This window comes from Notechis scutatus, chromosome 2, assembly GCF_049901735.1.
Source record: "Notechis scutatus isolate UNSWTSFEM ecotype Mainland chromosome 2, rNotScu1.2, whole genome shotgun sequence".
In the NCBI taxonomy this organism is placed as follows: domain Eukaryota; kingdom Metazoa; phylum Chordata; class Lepidosauria; order Squamata; family Elapidae; genus Notechis; species Notechis scutatus.
In genome coordinates, this window is record NC_142010.1 from 61,066,014 (window position 1) to 61,084,742 (window position 18,729).

At 41.0% G+C, this 18,729-nt stretch overlaps 2 protein-coding genes across 2 annotated transcripts in view; one reads left to right on the forward strand and one right to left on the reverse strand.

The window, feature by feature from the left end:
* Positions 1-3,913, reverse strand: part of SHISA5 (shisa family member 5) — a 41,406-nt gene extending 37,493 nt beyond the window's left edge. The window contains exon 1 of the mRNA XM_026680529.2: positions 3,553-3,913. Coding sequence (XP_026536314.1) covers positions 3,553-3,619 — 67 coding nt within the window. The 5' untranslated portion in view covers positions 3,620-3,913. The remainder of the gene's footprint in view (positions 1-3,552) is intronic.
* Positions 1-18,729, forward strand: part of LOC148132037 (uncharacterized) — a 48,250-nt gene that overhangs the window by 23,294 nt on the left and 6,227 nt on the right. Inside the window, exons 2-6 of the mRNA XM_087954894.1 lie at positions 13,928-14,108; positions 14,309-14,351; positions 15,041-15,185; positions 17,910-18,121; positions 18,536-18,626. Of these exons, the coding sequence (XP_087811020.1) occupies positions 13,960-14,108; positions 14,309-14,351; positions 15,041-15,185; positions 17,910-18,121; positions 18,536-18,626 (640 nt within the window). The 5' untranslated portion in view covers positions 13,928-13,959. The remainder of the gene's footprint in view (positions 1-13,927; positions 14,109-14,308; positions 14,352-15,040; positions 15,186-17,909; positions 18,122-18,535; positions 18,627-18,729) is intronic.

An 18,729-nucleotide genomic window follows, 5' to 3' on the forward strand; every position in this document is an offset into this window, starting at 1 on the left:
GTCCAATATAAATGTCTGTTTGTTTTAGCTGGGATTACTTCCACACACGTTGGGTGGCCCTCTTGGGAGTACACTCCTGGCACTCATCCCTCCCAGGAACAACCCCAGACTCACTGTGAGGCAGCATAGGAGAATTTGAGAATTTACTGTTCACAATTATAGCAGGGCTTTTATCTAATAAAGTGTAGCATCTAATTCACAGCAGTTTTCTTCTACTATATTGTCAAATTTAAAAAGGTGCTTTTTCAGAAAGAGTAGGCACTTGTAGAGTGGGGACTCTTGGGAACCACTTATTTGCATCCAATTATAGTATATTGTGACTTACACAGACTATACTATTCTCTGAGGGCCTCTTCCTCCATAGATGTGTTCTTGGTGGGTCAATTTTTGTCCATAATTTTGTAATAACATTTTGTGTATCCACATTCTCATTAATAGCCTGCAGGTTTTGATAATTTAGAGTAGAATATTTATTGAGGTGGTCTAGTTTGTATAAGGTTCACTAGATATATGGCAGCTTGTCTTACTGTTATCTTTTCCCATGTATATACAGAAGCATTCTAATTATTCTATTTTGCTTCATTATTTTAATTTTGGTCTACAACAGGGGTGTCAAACTCAATTTAATTGAGGGCCATATCAGGGTTGTGTTTCACCTTGGGAGGCTGGGGGGGCGTGGCCAGGGTGGGCATGGCCAACTTGATGCCCGTTTTTGGCCGTGACGGCATCCTGCATCCCTCTGCCAGCGAAAATGGAGCTACTGAACTCCATTTTTGTTGGCAGAGGCACCACGGGCGGTCCTTCGCTATATCCAGGGTCGCTCCACAGGCCAATCTAAGCACCCTGAGAGCCGGATTCAGCCTATGGGCCTTGAATTCCATACCTCTGGTCTACAACAATAGTAAAAGGTATTTTATTTGATTTTTTTTTTTTTTGCTGTATATTCTCAACATAATTTTTTAAATTAAGTTTATCCATTTTTTATTATGGTAAAAGATACATAAAGTCTTTTGGAAAAGTTCCCACAAATTCCAATCTCTAAACAGCTGCTTTCTCACCTCTGGATGGGATTACAGAAGATTAAGAACTGTAGCTCTAATGCACCTAGAAAGCACATTTTGGAGAAGAGAAACGTGTCAGAAAAAATAATCATGTTCCTTTTGGTACAGAGCCCCTGAATTAACTGGAAGTTAATCCTCAGGTATACTTCAAAACCTAGCAACATGTTTTAATCACTGGTTGGCTAGAAAGTTGTATGGGGGTGAAGGTGAGAAGGATGTTTATAATGAAATGGAGCACACAATGAATAATAGCAAAATCTGTCCCTTGCCCTATTTTCTTATGCTTTTTCCACCCTCTGTGATAGCTGATTTCTCCTGGTTGGCTTTGACTTCACTCCCATCCTCTGTTTTTCATTCTGTTATCAAAACAGCCACCCACGCAACTTGTTAATGAAATCATCAAACAAACATGTTATTCTGAAACAGGAGTGTTAGGTTTGTTCCATCCTGCCTGCTTTTTTCCTGGATGAACCTACTTTAGGATGTCTATCTAGCAAGGCCATGTGCATAGTGCATTGGATCAGAGCAGCCAGCTATCACAAAGGACACACAGACACACTAATAGAAATGGTATGAATACGAACCAACTGAAACGTACCAGGAAGAGAAAGGCTGTTTTAGAAATGCTAGAACAGTAAAAGGATGAGACAGAATTTGAAGTGTGCAACCAATAGTCTCTTTTATTTTTTTCTGCATATGAAATTTAAAACGAAGAATACTGCTAAAGCAGCAGCAAACACTCGGCAACAGTATCTGTGGGGGGAGCAGGATGGACAAAGCAGGGTTGCATCATAATGACAAACCCCACCCCACTCCGTCTCTTCTGCAAATGCACTGAGACCTTACACGAAAGCATGGCAGGAGTGGAGGTTGCAGTATGATGGCACATCAGAACCATTATTTTGACAAAAAGTTGCTGTTGACACCCATAAATGCAAGCTTATAAAAGTCTGCAAAGCCTATAAAGCCCATAGATCTAATATTAAAAGCTAAAGGCAATCAATATAGTAACTGAGCGGATCTTCATTTTTCTTCCCTTATTGATCATCCTCAATATCTTGGCCTGATAGATGTTCATGGTTCATATTTCATACCATTTCTGGTTTATTTGTTTTTTGCCTTCTCAATTTTGTAAGTCAAGGAAAAAGAATTTCCAACCCTCAGTGTCCTCCATATCTGTGACTGGATGGGACAGGAACCATGGTTTCGCCATACAGTATGCTTAACAAAGGTTCACTGAATGGCAATTCTCTCAGTTTACACATGCCAAACCACAAATAATGATTAAAATCACAATGGTTTGGTTCACTGGGTCCCCAAATGAAACCACAGTGATGTCAAAATGATAAGAACTGCAAAATACAATCACACCAAAGGCCACCCCTCCAAACTTGTGTCCTGACAAGGGATGCTAATTACATCATGCACAACATTATCATACCCTCCTCAGATACCATGTCACACAATAAACTAAATCTATACCAAGAAACTATTAAGATCCTAGTCTAAAAAAAAATTAGCTGTAATCCAGAGCCTGGGGCAAAGTGGTGGTGTTTAATTGGCTCAACTTTAATGCCTAATGCTGTAAATACTGTTTCCGGTAATGCCTACAGGAAACAAAATTAACATCCAAGTTGTTAATTGTTTATTATCAGAATAAATCTCACACTTCCTAATTGGAAACAAATGCCAGCTTTGTAGAATCTAATTCCAGAAAAGTCTGGAAATTTTCAGATAGTTTCATTTAGGGAACAAATGTGAGAAAGAACTGAATATGACAGAAAAAAATGAATTTCTCCCTGAAAGAGAGAGTTAGAATTCAAAAAAACAGAAGTTCATACAGAGGCAAATAACAAAGAAGTCATTGCACAGACCACAGCAGTGAGTCAGTCTGGTTTTGATATCATGGAAATTCCACTTTGGAGACTTTAGGACACACAGGCAGACAAGTGCTGTAAAATGAATTAGATGGGGCTTTTGGTAAGACCAAATTGCATGTCCCTTGCTTCTCTTCAAGACAAACCTGGGAAACTGTGACGAAGCCACTCACAGACGATGCTTAGGTAAACAATCTGCCCCTAGCAAATTGGATCTTATTCAGCAATAAGAATAATCGCCAATTTAACCCTATTGTGATCATCGCAACTGAAAAACACATTGCGTGCCTGGGGCCTTCCGGTTCAGGTAATGAAAGGTAATTTCTGCCACCCCTCCAACGGTGTCTTGATCACAACGACTACCTGCCCAAACCTGGCGCCCATTCGCTGTGTTGAACTACAACCCATTATTCCAAACAGTCCTGACTGCAAGCTAAGCGGGACTGATGAGAGCTGTAACGTCACCCAGCCGTGATTCAAACGAGACACAGGATCGCCGGTCCTTCGTCCCTGCCTTTAGCGGCAGCCTCGAGTACGTCAGCCGGTTCCACAGAAGAGGGCTGCTCACCCCACCGGCGCCCAACCAGCTCTTCCCTCCAACGTCTGTCACTCACCGCCGGGCGGCAGCAGGAAACCCAGAAGGACGAAAAGGCTCCAGAGGGGGCTCCAGGCGAAGGCCATCGTTCTCCTCCTTCTCCTCTTAGGCGAGGGAGCAGCTGCGCCGCAGTGACGACGACGACGACCCTTTCTGCCGTCTCTCCCTGCGCCGGCGTCTTGCAACGGGGCGTTCCTTTTGCCCGTCAAAGAGCTCCGCCCGCCACTCTGGAGAAGGGTGGACCTGCACGGATTTCTACTTAGGTTTCGCTTTCCGTTTTAGGGCAGCGGTGGCAGCACCCAGCGCCGCGTGTCCCGGGAGGCTGCGAAGCAACAGGGTCAAGTTTACCCGTCCGGGAGGTGAAGCCACCGGGGTGCTATTGTGGTGCCAAACACGCGCGAGGCGATTGGTGCAAGTGACGTAGTTCACCTCGTGGCGCACACCTGTAGTCGTGACTTGGGCCTCACCTTTTTAGGCCAAACTTTCTTACAATGCTGAACTGGCTTTTCCCTTTGCATTGCCGTTGTGGCAATGTGATTTATATAGCATGGCCTTCGGACTTTATCGTATGTACTAAGGCGATGGTGCTTTTCCTCTAAAAACAGTGATTAAATCACTCGTTAAGCAAATTAGGAGCTAGTTAATGTGTAGATCCAATCTCTGATGGTCTGCATCAAGCCCTTGTCCGTAATTAATTTACTTAAGCCTTTGTCTGGTTCTCACAGCACACTGTACTCCAAATTAACAATATGGAGTGGTATCATATAACTAGATTAAGGTAATTTCTAATTGACTACCTCCTAGTTAGGGGTCTCCAACCTTGGCAATTTTAAACCTTGTGGACTTCAACTCCCAGAGTTCCTCAGCCAGCCGAGTTGAAGTCCACAAGGCTTAAAGTTGCCAAGGTTGGAGACCCCTGTCCTAGTTCACTGCTGTTTGAACCACAACCACTCAGTGACCTCACACTGCACTATGCCAAAAAAAAAAAAAAAATGTCGTTTAGTTTTTGGCTTACATGTACAGTAGTGGGGAATCCAGCCAAATTCAAGTTTAATTATGTCTTGGTTGCCTTGTGTGGCCCCAGCAAATTAGATTCCAAAGGTGTAGCAGCAAAGTCATGCTTTTGGCATGCAAAGCTATTTAAGTTATTAGACACTTAGTTACTACCCACCTTAGCGTCTCTATATTTTTCCTTATTTCTGAGCACCATGGATATGAAAATAGAAGCAAATGTTTCACATACCTATGTCTAAATGTATACATAAAGATTCCAGATTTTCTAGCATTCATATCATGATAAATATTTCTGTCATAATCTTTTTTTGTGGGGTTGTAAACAATATCAAAACTTTTGGTAGTTTGCAATCTTTAATATAAAAGAAATAACATCTAAAGGAATTGTCCTCAGTGGACATTGCTTCCTTCAATTTTTCCCTGCTCAAATTCCTTCACTCTTCATTTCTCAAAATCAAGGCTGGCATAAAGGCAAAAAGATATAACATTCGAGCCTACTTACTTTGAATGTAGGAGAATCTTCTTTCTAGTCTCAATGTGAAAGGTGTCAGAATAGTTAGAGCAAGATGATGAGCTAATAAAAACAAGGAAGGAGCAGAAATTCTTATGTAAACAATATAGTGAAAAAATGCAAATGGGTTCAGGAAAAATTGCCTGCATTCTCATAAGTAGGGTATTTGGGGAAGATATGGTTCGATAAATAGGCTAATATATAATCACTAACATCAAACTCACTCAAACCTGGCCGGTAAAGTGATAAAAAAAAAAACCATATTTGGAGGTTTGTTCTCTGATGAGGACCAGGGGTGGGTTTCAAATTTCTTAACCGGTTCTGTGGGTGTGGCTTGGTCATGTGACTGGGTGGGCATGGCTTGTATGTAAATATTATAACTATTTATGTATATATTGAATTTTTTATAATAAAAAAGAGCAACTTTTACCCAAAAGCAGGCAGGCAGATTGAGTTGCTCACAGAATCACAGATTCACTTAGAGATCTATTTATCTGCAATCGCCTACCTGAGTCTGCACTGAAAAGTTCAGTCCTAAGGAAGGTTTGGCTCTGCTTTTAGATTAGCTAGAAAGCAAGAAATCCAAGGGTTTCCTGCTTTCTAGCTACCTAAATCTGGCAGAGCAGAACTGCTGATGGTGGTGGTGGTGGTGGGGGAGGAAAAATAGCAACTTACCAAACCAGGCAAGTTGGATGGCTCACATGCCAGGTAAGGAGTGAGTGGGTGGGAAGGGGAGGGGCCAGCCAGTGGAGCAATTTGCCGATTCTCCGAACTGGGGACAATCGTGTGTGCAGTGTTTGCAAGAAATCATCAGCTGTGCTGCCTGGACAGCTGCCAAGCGCTGCGCTCGGGTGCGCAACATTTGAAAATCCTCTTGTTTCCTGCTTTTTCAACTTCAGCTATGCCGCACAAAGCATCTGAGGAGGGAAACGCAGGGAATAAAGGACAGCCTAGAGCCCGGACAGGCAGGCGGGCCAAACACCGAACCGGTTTGGTGTCAACTGCTCTTCGCAGCTGCAGGTTCTATAGAACCGGGCTGAACTGGTAGCATCCCACCTCTGATGAGGACTGAACTACAACAATTGAAATACATGACAGTCTGAATTCTAAAATAAAAATACAGCTGAATTATTCAACTAGGCCATGTTACAAAGTCGCATGTGAAACTAAAGGAAGAGGGGAAAAAGGCCGCAAACGATCTTGATTACATATATACTTGGCTTATATTTGTGGGGTCCTTGTTCCCTGAGCTTTGTTGTTTTCTTGCAGATATTGCATGAAATATCTGCAAGAAGACAATCCAGCTCAAAGAGCACCAGGGACCCCACAATTTATTCAATCCTGAGGTACAAATATTCCCTTCTATCAGTCTTGTGTTTCTATTACATGAAGGCTGCAGAGGTCCTTCATCACACTGACTGGCAACTGCTCTGTTTCAATGCTCTCAGCCTGTGAAGGGAGGCAGAAACACCCAGGGAGGAAACAGAAAGGGAAGTGAGAAATTCAGAGTGCCTCTGGAACTTGGACATTTTCACTGAGACAATGCAAAAAACAATGGAAAGAAATTCCACAGGTGCTTTTCCTAATCAGGAAAAATCACAATGAAAAATCACATAACGAACCAGTAGCCTTTTAATCTTCTAAAAATGCTTCTAGCTTTGCAAGTACCTTGTTGAAAGGTGTGCTACTGATATGTTTTCTTATAATCATGATAACTTCATTGAACAAAAAATAAAACGTTGAATCAATTAATTAAAACCAGATGAGGTATGGAAACCCAACAGTAGCTACAAACATAAGCATAGGAGTTTCCCGTCTGAGACGGGAATAATCAGGGAAACAAGATAAACATTGAACTAAGGAGCTACTTACAAAAGAGTCCAGTGGACTGACATGATTTGTGCCTTCAAGGCAGTTTTTGACTCCTGGCGACTGCCTGAAGTAATGCCTACAGTTTTCATGGCAAGGTTTTTCAGAAGTGATTTGCCATTGCCTGTATCACAGGGCTGAGCAAGAGTGAATGGCCCAAAGTCATATGCTGGCTTTATGCCTAAGTGGAACTAGAACTCCCAATCTTGTAGCCTGGTGCATTACACCAAACTTATAGAGCAGGGGTGTCAAACTCACATCATGGCATCATGTGATGTATCAGGACTTTACACCTTCGCTAAGATGGCTGTGGGCCAGTGGTGGGATTCAAATTTTTTTACTACCGGTTCTGTGGGCGTGGCAGGGGAAAGATACTGTTAAATTTCCATTCCCAGCCCGCTCCAGGGGAAGGATACTGTAAAATCCTCATTCTCTCCCCACCCCACTAACCTGCTTTCCAGCTCCGTTCTCCTCTGCAGGGCAACAAAAGAAGACCCAACTGATCAGCTGGAACTCAGGAGGCAGAGAATAGATGGGGATGGGGCCAGCCAGAGGTAGTATTCCGAATTACTCAAAATTTCTGCTACCAATTCTCCGAACTACTCAAAATTTCTGCTACCGATTCTCCGAACTACTCAAAATTTCCGCTACCGATTCTCCGAACTACTCAAAATTTCCGCTACCGGTTCTGCAGAACTGGTCAGAATCTGCTGAATACCACCTCTGGTGTGGGTGTGGCCAGCATGCAACGCATCCAGCTCGCGGGCTGGGAGTTTGACAGCCCTGTTATAGAGGGTAAAATATGATCACAACTACACCTTCTGTTTCCCCCTCCTCCATCCCACACACACTATGTAAGACTTACTTCCTGGAGAAGACTCTACTGATTCCTCCTAAAAGAATACTACACCTTCTGATTTGTTTTAAAAGAGAAGCAAACTGATAGTCCTGCCCATAACATTTGATATACTACAATATCCCTTTCGCCATTGATTTTTGTATATGACGGTCGATTATTTATGTCGTAATATTTCTAGTTCACTCAGTAATTGAAGTTGTTTCACTGAAATTCATATAACCATATAATGTAAACAGAGATGGGATTTAGCTGGTTCGGACCGGTTCTGGCGTACCTGTAGCGGAAATTTTGACCAGTTTGGAGAACTGGCAAATACCATCTCTGACTGAAGTGCATAGAACTGGTAGGAAAAAATTTGGAAACCCACCACTGAATATAAACACGACTCCATTTTCTCCTTTTTTTCATGGTTTTAATTTTGATTTCATTGTCATTGGAAAGCATTGCCCTCTAGTGTTAAAAATGGGGAGTAAAGTCTGAAAAAGAGAAAAGTTCTTGAAATCAAGGGGAAAGTATGTCTGAACTACTTGAAGCATTTATGAGACACTCCTATTATTTTCTTTTTCCCTTACCAGCATATCCCAGAATTATGCTGGACAGTTCGACTTGAGTAATACTGAGAATACAGACACTAATATAAGCTGACAATATCTAATATCTTTGTGTTAGAGCTGTCCTTTTAATTTGGTATTAATAGCTACACACAAGGGAGAGGAAGTGATAGAAAAAAGATGCCCCTATTGAATGTCTGCTTGACAAGCAATTATTGAAGATATACAATAATTGAGAACAGAAGAATTCAAAAATATCTTGCCCATATTCCTAAAATGTCCTTTACATTGTGTTTTATTTATAGCAGGCATAAAAACAAAGAAACCAAAGGGGTAAACCTAGCCTGTAGCTTCTTCTCTTATTCCTCTGATCTTCAAAGTAAAGTTGAAGAAACAGTAAGGTGTTCAGCTAGGAAAGGGGAGACCCAGGCTCTGCTCCCAGTCCTTAAAATAAGAGAGGCAAAATAGTATCACGCACATCTGTTCATTTTATATATTCATCTGTTCCGATCTCTTATTTTATATAACCTTTTCTCCTGTCAGATTTTATCCGGCTGCTCCTGCCCTAGAGAAAATACCAAACAATATCATTAGTCCCTTCTTACCAAAAGAAACAAATATGTCTCCATTGTTAAAAGTAGGTCAAACAACATATTGCAACCAAAAAAGGATGTAGATGTCAACATCAGTGGTGGAAGTGGGATTGGCTGATGTCCAGGCCAGAGCCAGGTGGTTTGAAGTTGACATGAGGCCTTTCACAGTCCCCTATTTCTTCTTGCAGGATCCTTTCTTTTCTTCTTCCCTTTTAGTAAGTAAATAAATAGAAAGGAATTACTTTAGAGCCAGTTTGGTGTAGTGGTTAAGGCAGGGGTGTCAAACTGGCAGCTCACGCAGGCCGCGCCCATCCCAGCTCCGCAAAGGGGAAAATGTCACAATACGTAACGTGACAGCAACATGACGCCATGAGTTTGACACCCGTGGCTTAAGGCAGGGGTCCCCAACCACCGGTCCGCGGAACAACTCCTACCGGGCCGCTGGCTTGCTGAGCGCCGCCATCTTTTTCATGAAAAAGTGCTTCGGTGAGCTTTTCCGGGTAGAAAGCTCACCGGAAGCACGTTTTCAAAAAGATGGTGGTGCCAGCGCTTCCGTGAGCTTTTCCGGGTAGAAAGCCATTTCTGCCGAAAAGCTCACCGAGCGAGCGCCGCCATCTTTTTGATGAAAACGGCTTCGTGAGGTCACCGGAAGCACTTTTTCATCAAAAAGATGGCGGCGCCCAGCTGATGCCGGACCGGCCGCGGCGCCCAGCATATGCCGGTACCGGGCCGCGGCGTCAAAAAGGTTGGGGATCACTGGCTTAAGGCATCAAGTTTGAAGCCAGGGGGGCGAGTTCTAGTCCTGCTTAGACAAAGTCAGCTGGGTGACCTTGGGCCAGTCACTGTCTCTCAGCCCTAGGAAGCAAGCAAGGGCAAGCCATTGCAGGGGCTTGTCTAGGCAATTATGAAGAGTTAACACTGACTTGAATCTATAAATAAAACAGGGCAGCAAATTGGCCAGGTGGATGATTACATATACTTCTGAGTTCCTTCATTTTGTTTTTTGTTTTTACAATGTATCACAGATCTTTGCAGGAAGGAAGGATTAAAAAATGTCAAATAGGTTCAACAACTGTGTGATTGAAGCTACGTTCCTTTGTGTGTCTGCAACCTATGTAAATACAGGTAATCTTCAATTTACAATCACAATTGAGCCCAAAATTTCTGTTGCAAAGTGAGACAGTTGTTAAGTGAATTTTGCCCCATTTTATGACCTTTTGTGACACCGTTGTTAAGTGAATCACTGCAGTTGTTAAGTTAGTAATGTGGTTGTTAAGTGAATCTGGCTTTTCCATTGACTTTGCTTGTCAGAAGGTAACAAAAGGTGATCAAATGACCTCGGGACACTGCAACCTTCATAAATACGAGTCAGTTGCCAAGCATCTGAATTTTGATCACGTCACGTGACCATGGGGGTGCTGCAATGGTCATAAGTGTGAAAAAGGGTCATCAGTTACTTTTTTTCAGTGTCGTTGTAACTTCGAACAATCACTGAGCAAATTGTTGTAAGTCAAGGACTACCTGTAATGAGTTGGAGTTTTCACTGCATGGTCAGGTCCACCATCTTGACTTCTCAATTTCCACAGACCTAAACTAGGATTGGGCAACTATGGTACCTTTATGGTCTGTGGACATCAACTCTCAGAATTCAATACTTAATATGAAATGAATTGTGTAACTCTATATTATAACCCACAAGGAAACTACCCTGTGCTTGTATGCTTCTAGTTTTTTTGTATAAAATTCATGGCTGTGCCTGTTAAAACTACTTATTTAATAAAAATTCAGAATGGAAAAGCAGTTTTTCCCATCCCTAATGTGCCCTAATCTCTAATGTATATTGATCCCTAATGTATCAATTTAGAAGTACATGTAATGACTATGAAAGAGAAATGTTAGCTTTACATCCAAAGTTATAAAAAAATTGCTACCTAATACTTCCCTCATTTCCAGAAAAAAATTATTTAGTAGTAGTGTAATTCAAATGCCACATTTGGGGCATACAACAACCTGAAAAATTCTAAATTAGCGTTTTTCAAACTTGGCAACTTTAAGATGTATGGATTTCAACTCCCAGCCTCTTGGCTGGGGTATTCTGGGAGTTAGAATCCATATATCTTGAAGTTGCCAAGTTTGAAAAGCACTGCTATAAAATAATGATGGCGTGTTTCAGATTACATTGCATACATACCGCCACAAGAGGGCCCTGTACCATTCACAAGGAATAGCAACCAGACATCTTCCAGATCAGTGCTTCCAAGCCTTTTGCTCCCTGGGGAATTCTGGGAGCTGAAGCATATACACCTTAAAAGTTGCTAAGGTTAAAGAGCACCATTCAGAGAATGCTAAATCAAACCAATATAGGCAATGGGAAAAAGAGCTATTTGAAGACTGCAATGTCCTTACTACAAAACATCTAGCACTTGTGTGCTGATGGGATGGGTGGAAAGGAAAACTAAATGACATTTTTAGCTTGTCTTCTTAGATGTGGTGCATTAAGGAAACCATAATCCTGTTTCTGATCCTTACACATTGCTTGGTTACTGTTTATAAGCAGGCCACTCTCCAGAGTGTTATATTGTGTAATTAAGCATTTATACTTTTAATTTTAATTTTGACTACTTAAATAATCAGTTTAATTTCTTCCTAAATGAACAGCAAGAGATGTTTGTGGGACACAGAGGTACTATATGAGTTAGTTTCTCTTTTATTATGCTTCTCACCTGCAATTATGCATAGGAATCTGCTTCACTATCTGAATAAACCCTGAATTGCTTTTCCATGTGTTGATCAGGAAACCAGATTAAATATAATGTAATAAAACAGTGGGTATAAAATGGTGTCTCCATATAGGCCATATGGAATCTGGAAAAATAAGTTGAGCCAGATGAGAGTTGCAGATGAACAAATCTGCACCAGCATTCCATCTGGAATATTTATACCAACATAAGCATTTTGATTTCCCTCTCTTAAAGTGAATATATGACTAGCCCACTTTCTGGCCTGAAAAGCTTTATAATGTTTGAAGGATGATTGGATGCTTGCACTGCAAATATAAGTGTACCTCAAATTCTACAGCGTGGGTGTCAAACTCATGTCACATGTTTTGTGACTTTTCCCCCTTCACAGAGCTGGGGTGGGTGTGGCCTGCATGTAACACATCCGGTCTGTGGGCTGCCAGTTTGACACCCATGGTCTACAGTATTCTCTCCATGCGATGTTTGATGATACGCTAAATCCAAACATCTGGTTGAGTGTGGCATCATTTTACTGTCCATCAGGACTTCTTAACCAGACTCCTATGATTATTGTTCCATTTGAAACACTACAAGCCTTGATTAGAAATACTGTAAATGAAATTGTGGGTCAGTCAAGCCTTTGATTAAAAAGCCCAGTGTGGGTACAATGCAACAAATGTTATATCTGTTAAATTGTTAAATGTTAAATTAACTCAATTTCAACTTTTGGCTTAGTGGATCATGCATGCATGACCTCGGATTGGATTCATGTATTGTGGCTTATTGTATTTTGACTTGAAATGTTGTATGAACTCAGCTGCATCTGGTTGAACTATCAAATTATAGTTAAGTAAACCATGGCTTAATATGCTATATGAATATAGCATTTGGCCATTCATTTGGTACCATTTTTTAAAATTTATATTTCATCTGTATTGTTTTATAAATAACTCAGGGTGGCAAACATATCCAATACCTTCCTTCTATTTCCCCCAGAACAACAACTCTGTGAGGTGAGTTGGGCTGAGAATTAGAGTGACTAGCCCAAAGACACCCAGCCAGTTTTCATGGCTAAGGCAGCACTGGATCTCACAAGCTCCTAATTTTTAGCCTGGTACCTTAACGACTAGACCAAACTGGCTCTATGGATCATTTCTGAAATATACTTGGAATTTCAGCACATTTCTGGTTCATTACAAACAACACAATACAACTTCCAATACATCACTTTCCAATTGTTTTGGGACTGCAGTTCTCCTCATTACTAGTTATGTTGGCTAGTAACCCTAGCAGCTCAGGGTAATGTACTAAAACAACAACTGGAATTTTCATCTTGGGAAACTACTCATAATTCAATGCAGGGTTTGTCTATTAGAATTTCATGCTGATTATCTATCTTCAGTCTACCTTTAGGATTCAAGTCCTCGACCCTGAAATCAATTAGTTGAAATTATGCTGTGGAACGGGAGAAAGCGTCAACTGTTGGGTGGAGTTTATTCACAGCTGCACTTACATTTCCCTTATTATTTAAGTTCACTCGTTAATTGCTCTACTAAGGAGTGTTACTGCTAAAGGCTGCCGAAAAGAGTGTAACCTAACTTGTGATAAAATGGCACTACAAGGAGAAGGAATAACATTTGGTAAATTGGGTATTTTTAAAAGAGGCTATTCTTCTTTTCCCTCCTACTCAGCAGAAAAAATTAAGGAATGGGCGGCTTTAATAGGAGTATTTTATATTTTTCTGTGTTTTTGGTTAGCCAAAATGTTCTATATTTGTGAAATGGTGCAATTACTGTAATAAAGGAGATTTTAGTTTTATATACTCTAGAATATAAATGTAATATATATTATATTCCTTACTGTTGTTTTTTCTTATAACAACAACCTGTGAGGTAGGATGATGGATTTAATCAGATCGAAAAGTTTTAGCAATGCTTTAAAAATATTTTCTAGTCAATTATATCAAGTTCAATTTAAAAGTTATTCATTTGACTTGCATTCTGTCTCTGGGGAGTATTCAAAGTGGTTAATAAAATTTGAAAAAAATACTTTTAAACATTACATGTTATACTGAAATTTATTTAATTTGCTGATTAAAACCCCTTGTGGAAAAAGCTAGCTTGCTTTCCCAAACAAACTTGGAAATAAAAACTACATATATGAGATTGAACAACTTTTTTGCAGCAATTAACTTATGTTTGAAATTGTCTGGCACTCAATAATGTAGGATATATCAGCTGCATCTCTTCTGTCTTTTAGCATCTATATCCAAAGTAGGTAGTCCATTGCCCATGCTTCATTCAAATGCAAGATCACCAAAATGCAAGGACTCACCTTTCTCATTTTATATTATTCAAAAAATGCTTGAGAGAACGAAGAGAGGAAAACTTAAAAGAAAAAGACTGACCAAAACTTACATTGGATCTCCTAATAATTTCAAGTAAGCAAGAACAAATGCGTGCATGTATATTATAAGCATTTTATCTTTGCTATCTTCTTTTGAACAGTTGCATCTTAGAATATGCCTCTATTTTTGCTGGGGGATGGAAAATAAATTTAAAAATCATAGCATGTACCATGGGAGGTAATACATATGTCTGTACATTTTCAGATACTGATTAAAATTTTAATATATTTTAGACATCTGTGTCACATTGGATGGAGCCCCCAAACGGATTTTGTTGTAAGTAGTTGCCAAGGTCTATAACTACTCCTTTGGGATCATATCTTTCCCATTTGTATTTATTTTGAAAGTCTTGATATTAAAACTGGTTTTCTGTTTGTTAAATTTACACTTTCACTTAATGTGTCAGAAAAGTGTGGTCTAAATTAGGGGGTCTCCAACCTTGGCAACTTTAAGGCTTGGGGACTTCAACTCCCAGAGTTCCTCAGCCAGCAAAGCTGGCTGAGGAACTCTGGGAGTTGAAGTCCCCAAGCCTTAAAGTTGCCAAGGTTGGAGACCCCTGGTCTAAATGATTCATGGTGTGCAATGAGATTTTATAGAAGTTTCTCGTAAGCTTGAAGCAAATGGGCATATCTGCAATTGTAAAAAACGTATTTTTATTATTTATTATTCTTTGCTCCTTTTATAGTAAATCTTCATGTTTGCTGTGGCAATGTTTACAACTACTCCCCCAAACAGTATTATAATTTAGCAAGGGAAAGCTTAAAATAACTCCCAACACTTTGATCTCTCATAGCCTGCTAAGCCACAATGAAACAGTTATATTGCATCTTGCAACATCATTTTGGCTGCATTGTATGTATTATTTGATTTTCCCACATAAATCCTAATGACTTTGGTGAACTGGAAGCAAAGAGGCTCATTACCATTCTTCTGATATAAGTTGTTGTCATGGATTTATTTTGCAGACCAATATAGAGCCGGAATTAAAGATGATATTTACTCAAGCCGGTATAACACAAGATCACCTGGAGGACAAGAGAACATCAAAAAAGATTTTTGAAATTATTGAGAATCAAGGAGGAATCCAAACTGTTTTAAAAGAGACAAAAGGTATTCTTGGACAATGATGTATAGCGTACATGTAATGTTGTACATACATGTAATGTTACTACACAAATATTGTAGCTTCCAGTTCATGTTTATAACTTAATGGGTAACATCCTTTAAGTTTGTCCAATGGTTACATAACAATTTAAGACCTGTAATTATAAATGTAAGATCCTGAATATAAAATACATGTTGAATAATTCCCTTTATTAACACTGTATTCCTCTACCAGGAAACAGTCAGAACTGCTATTTATGTCAAAATGTTGGTTTATAGCAATGGTTCCCAAACTTTTTCAATCCACTGCCCACTTGGTGCTACAAAGTCATCCTCAGTGCCCCCCGCCCAGGGGTGGGATTCAAATTTCTTAACAACTGGTTCTGTGGGTGTGGCCTAATTTGTGGGCGTGGCCTGGTGGTCATGTGACTAGGTGGCGTGGCTTGCTGACTGGGTGTGGCTTGGTCGTCACATGATCGGATGGGTGTGGCTTGCTGGTCACATGACCAGATGGGCATGGTTTGGTGGTCATGTGACTGGATGGGCTTGGCCAGGTGACCATGTGACTAGCAAACCAAATATAAGTGGTCCTCGCTTAATGGCCAGTTGCTTAGTAAGTGTTCTAATTTATGACAGACCTGCCCAGAACCACTTGACCTGTTTTTGGAGTTTTGACAGCCATGCACACACACACACACACACACTTCTAACCCTGCTGGAGCAGGTGGTTGGACTAGATATCTCATACACTTTCTCCTCCCTCCCTTTTTTTCTTTCTTTCTTTTTTCTTTCTTTTTCTTTCTTTCCCTTCCTTCCATCCTCCCTCTTTCTTTGTCTATCATTTTTCTTCCTTTCTTTCTCCCTTTTTCTTTCTTTTTTCTTGTCTCTTCCTTCTCTCTCTTTCTCTCTTTCCCTCTCTCTCTCTCCCTCCCTCCAAATGCCATTCACTTTCTCTTCCCTCCCCCTTTCTTTTTTCTCTCATTCCCTCTTTCTCTTTTTTCTTTCTCTCTTTCCCTCTTTCCCTCTCTCTCTTTCTTTCTGTCCCTTCCATCCCCCTTTCTTTGTCTATCCCTTTTTTCCTTTCTCTTCCTTTCTCTCCCCCTTTTTCTTTCTTTTCTTTCTTGTCTGTTCCTTCTCTCTTTCTCTCTCTTTTCCTCTCTCTTTCTCTCTTTCCCTCTTTCTTTTCTCTCTCTCTCTCTCTCTATCCCTTCCTTAACCTATCTACCTATTTTCTGCCCAGGCAGGCATGGCCTAATCTGTCAAAGGCCTGGGCTAATCCTGCATCACCCCGTTTCCCCTTTCATAGGCCCTGGCCCTTAATCTCCCTGTTTCCTCCCCCATGACCGCCTCTTTCATTGTCCCATGGCCATGACTCTACCTTCCTCCCATGGCTGGCTGCCAGGGAAGGCAAGCCAGGGCTGAGCCATTGTTGTCGCTGGGCTCCCCGCCAGCCCACGTCACCCTTGTCACGAATGCCTGCAGCTGCCCCATGGTTTTTTTGGTGCGGCTGGACTGCAGCCACTCCGAAAAAAACATGCGGCAGCTGGAGATTTTTTGCAGTGAAAATTACTGACCTCCAGCTTTGCTCTGCTTCTCCAACGTGCTGCTGTGGCCGCATTCTAGGCGCTGGCCCTGCAGGTCCACCCCATTGAGCCCGCTGCACTGGAGGAACTTGCCCAAGCAAGTCCGAGCAAAATAGTGCAGCAGTCAATGGAGTGAGCCTGCATAGCCGGTGCCTAGAATGCCGTGGCAGTGGTGTGTTGGAGAAGCAGAGCAAAGCCGGAGGACAGTAATTTTCGCAGCAAAAAGCCTCCAGACGCCACAAAAAAACACACGGCGTCTGAAGGCTTTTTGCAGCGAAAATTACTGACCTCTGGCTTTGCTTGTTCCGCTTCTCCAACATGCCGCTATGGCCGTCAACGATTGTTGTGCGTGCGCGCGATGTCATGCATGCGCAATAAGGACTGACTGGGCAGGGAATGGCGGAGCGGACAGAGAGGAGCAGGGCCAGCCAGGGGGCCATTTTACTGGTTCTCCAAACTACCGGGAACGGTACCGAACTGGTAGAATCCCACCCCTGAATTGTGCCCTACGAGGAACTTTGGGAACTACTAGTTTATAGGTTGTCCTTGACTTACAACAGTTTGTTTAGTGATCATTCAAAGTTACAACAGCACTAAGTTACTTACAACCGGTTTTCTCAGTTGCCACCTTTGCAGCATCCCCCATGATCATGTAATCAAAATTAATATGCTTGGCAACTGGTTCGATACTTATGATCGTTGCAACGTCCCAGAGTCACGTGATCACTTTTTGTGACCTTTTGACAAGCCAAGTCAATGGGGAAGCCAGATTCATTTAACAATTGTGTTCCTTAACTGCAGGGATTCACTTGACAATGAAAGGCAATGTGGCAATGAAAGGTGGTAAAATGGGTCAAAATTCAGTTAACAGATGTCTCAACAACAGAAATTTTGGGCTCCATTGCAGTCGTACATCAAGGGCCACCTGTATTTAACTTGGGGTTGTATATCTAATGCATTGAAAATGTGGACTGAAGTGGATTGGGTTAAGTTGACTAGCTAACAAATTAAATAGAAATCAAACCATTAGAATAAACCAGCTGGGTAGCTGCATTCCATTCTCAGTCACTGAAAGGATTACATTGCCAAATACCACAAATGAAAGATATATGCAGTAATACCCTAGCTGTGCTTTCCTCCCTTTCAGAATCACACGGATTAGACTGTAACAAAGACCTTCCTTCCGTAGTCGTAGCTCAATTACCCTGCATGTCTCCTTCCAAAAAGACATCCCACCATAATTTGATCCAAAGCTTGAAGGAGGAGCATCTGAAAAGGGCACAGAGTGACTATCACCTAACTCCGGTCAGTCAAGAAGATTTAATTTGTCAGCTCAAAAAAGGAACAGCGTTAAAACCAGCAAGTATTTTCTTTTTTATTATTATTTTAGGATTAGTCCCAAAAGTAATTTTGTAATTAAATTTGACAGGAACTTTAGATTTTGAAAGTCCTGCAAGAATCTTTCAGGTAGTTGAGGATAACGGAACTGAGTAACTGAATGTTACAGGCTAGAAAATACCGTATAAGCAAAAAATATATATGCAGTAACGAGTTTTAGTGGCCTTAAATGTTATATATTGAGAATAAGATGGGTTGTACATCTCAACAAGAAGCAGAAAAGTATTGAAAAGATGAACAACAAAATGGGTATTTAATACTCCCTCTCCCCCGTATAAGTAATGGATGGTTTAGCATGTATTAATAATTAGTTCCGTTATAGGCTTGAACATCTAAAAATGTTTCAGTATTTATTGTTTTGTTTCTGAGAAACAGGTGGCTCAAAATCAACTTTCCAAAGATGAAGGAATAATAGCTGCACTTGAGGATATAATTCAGAAGAGGCACACAGCAATATCTGCTTCAGGTAGATAAACATTTAATTTGCTCTACCCCACCCCCAGCAAGAAGTAATGAAAGCCACCGTGTATGCTATTTCTTTTAAAGAAGCCCAGACATGTTAACTGGAG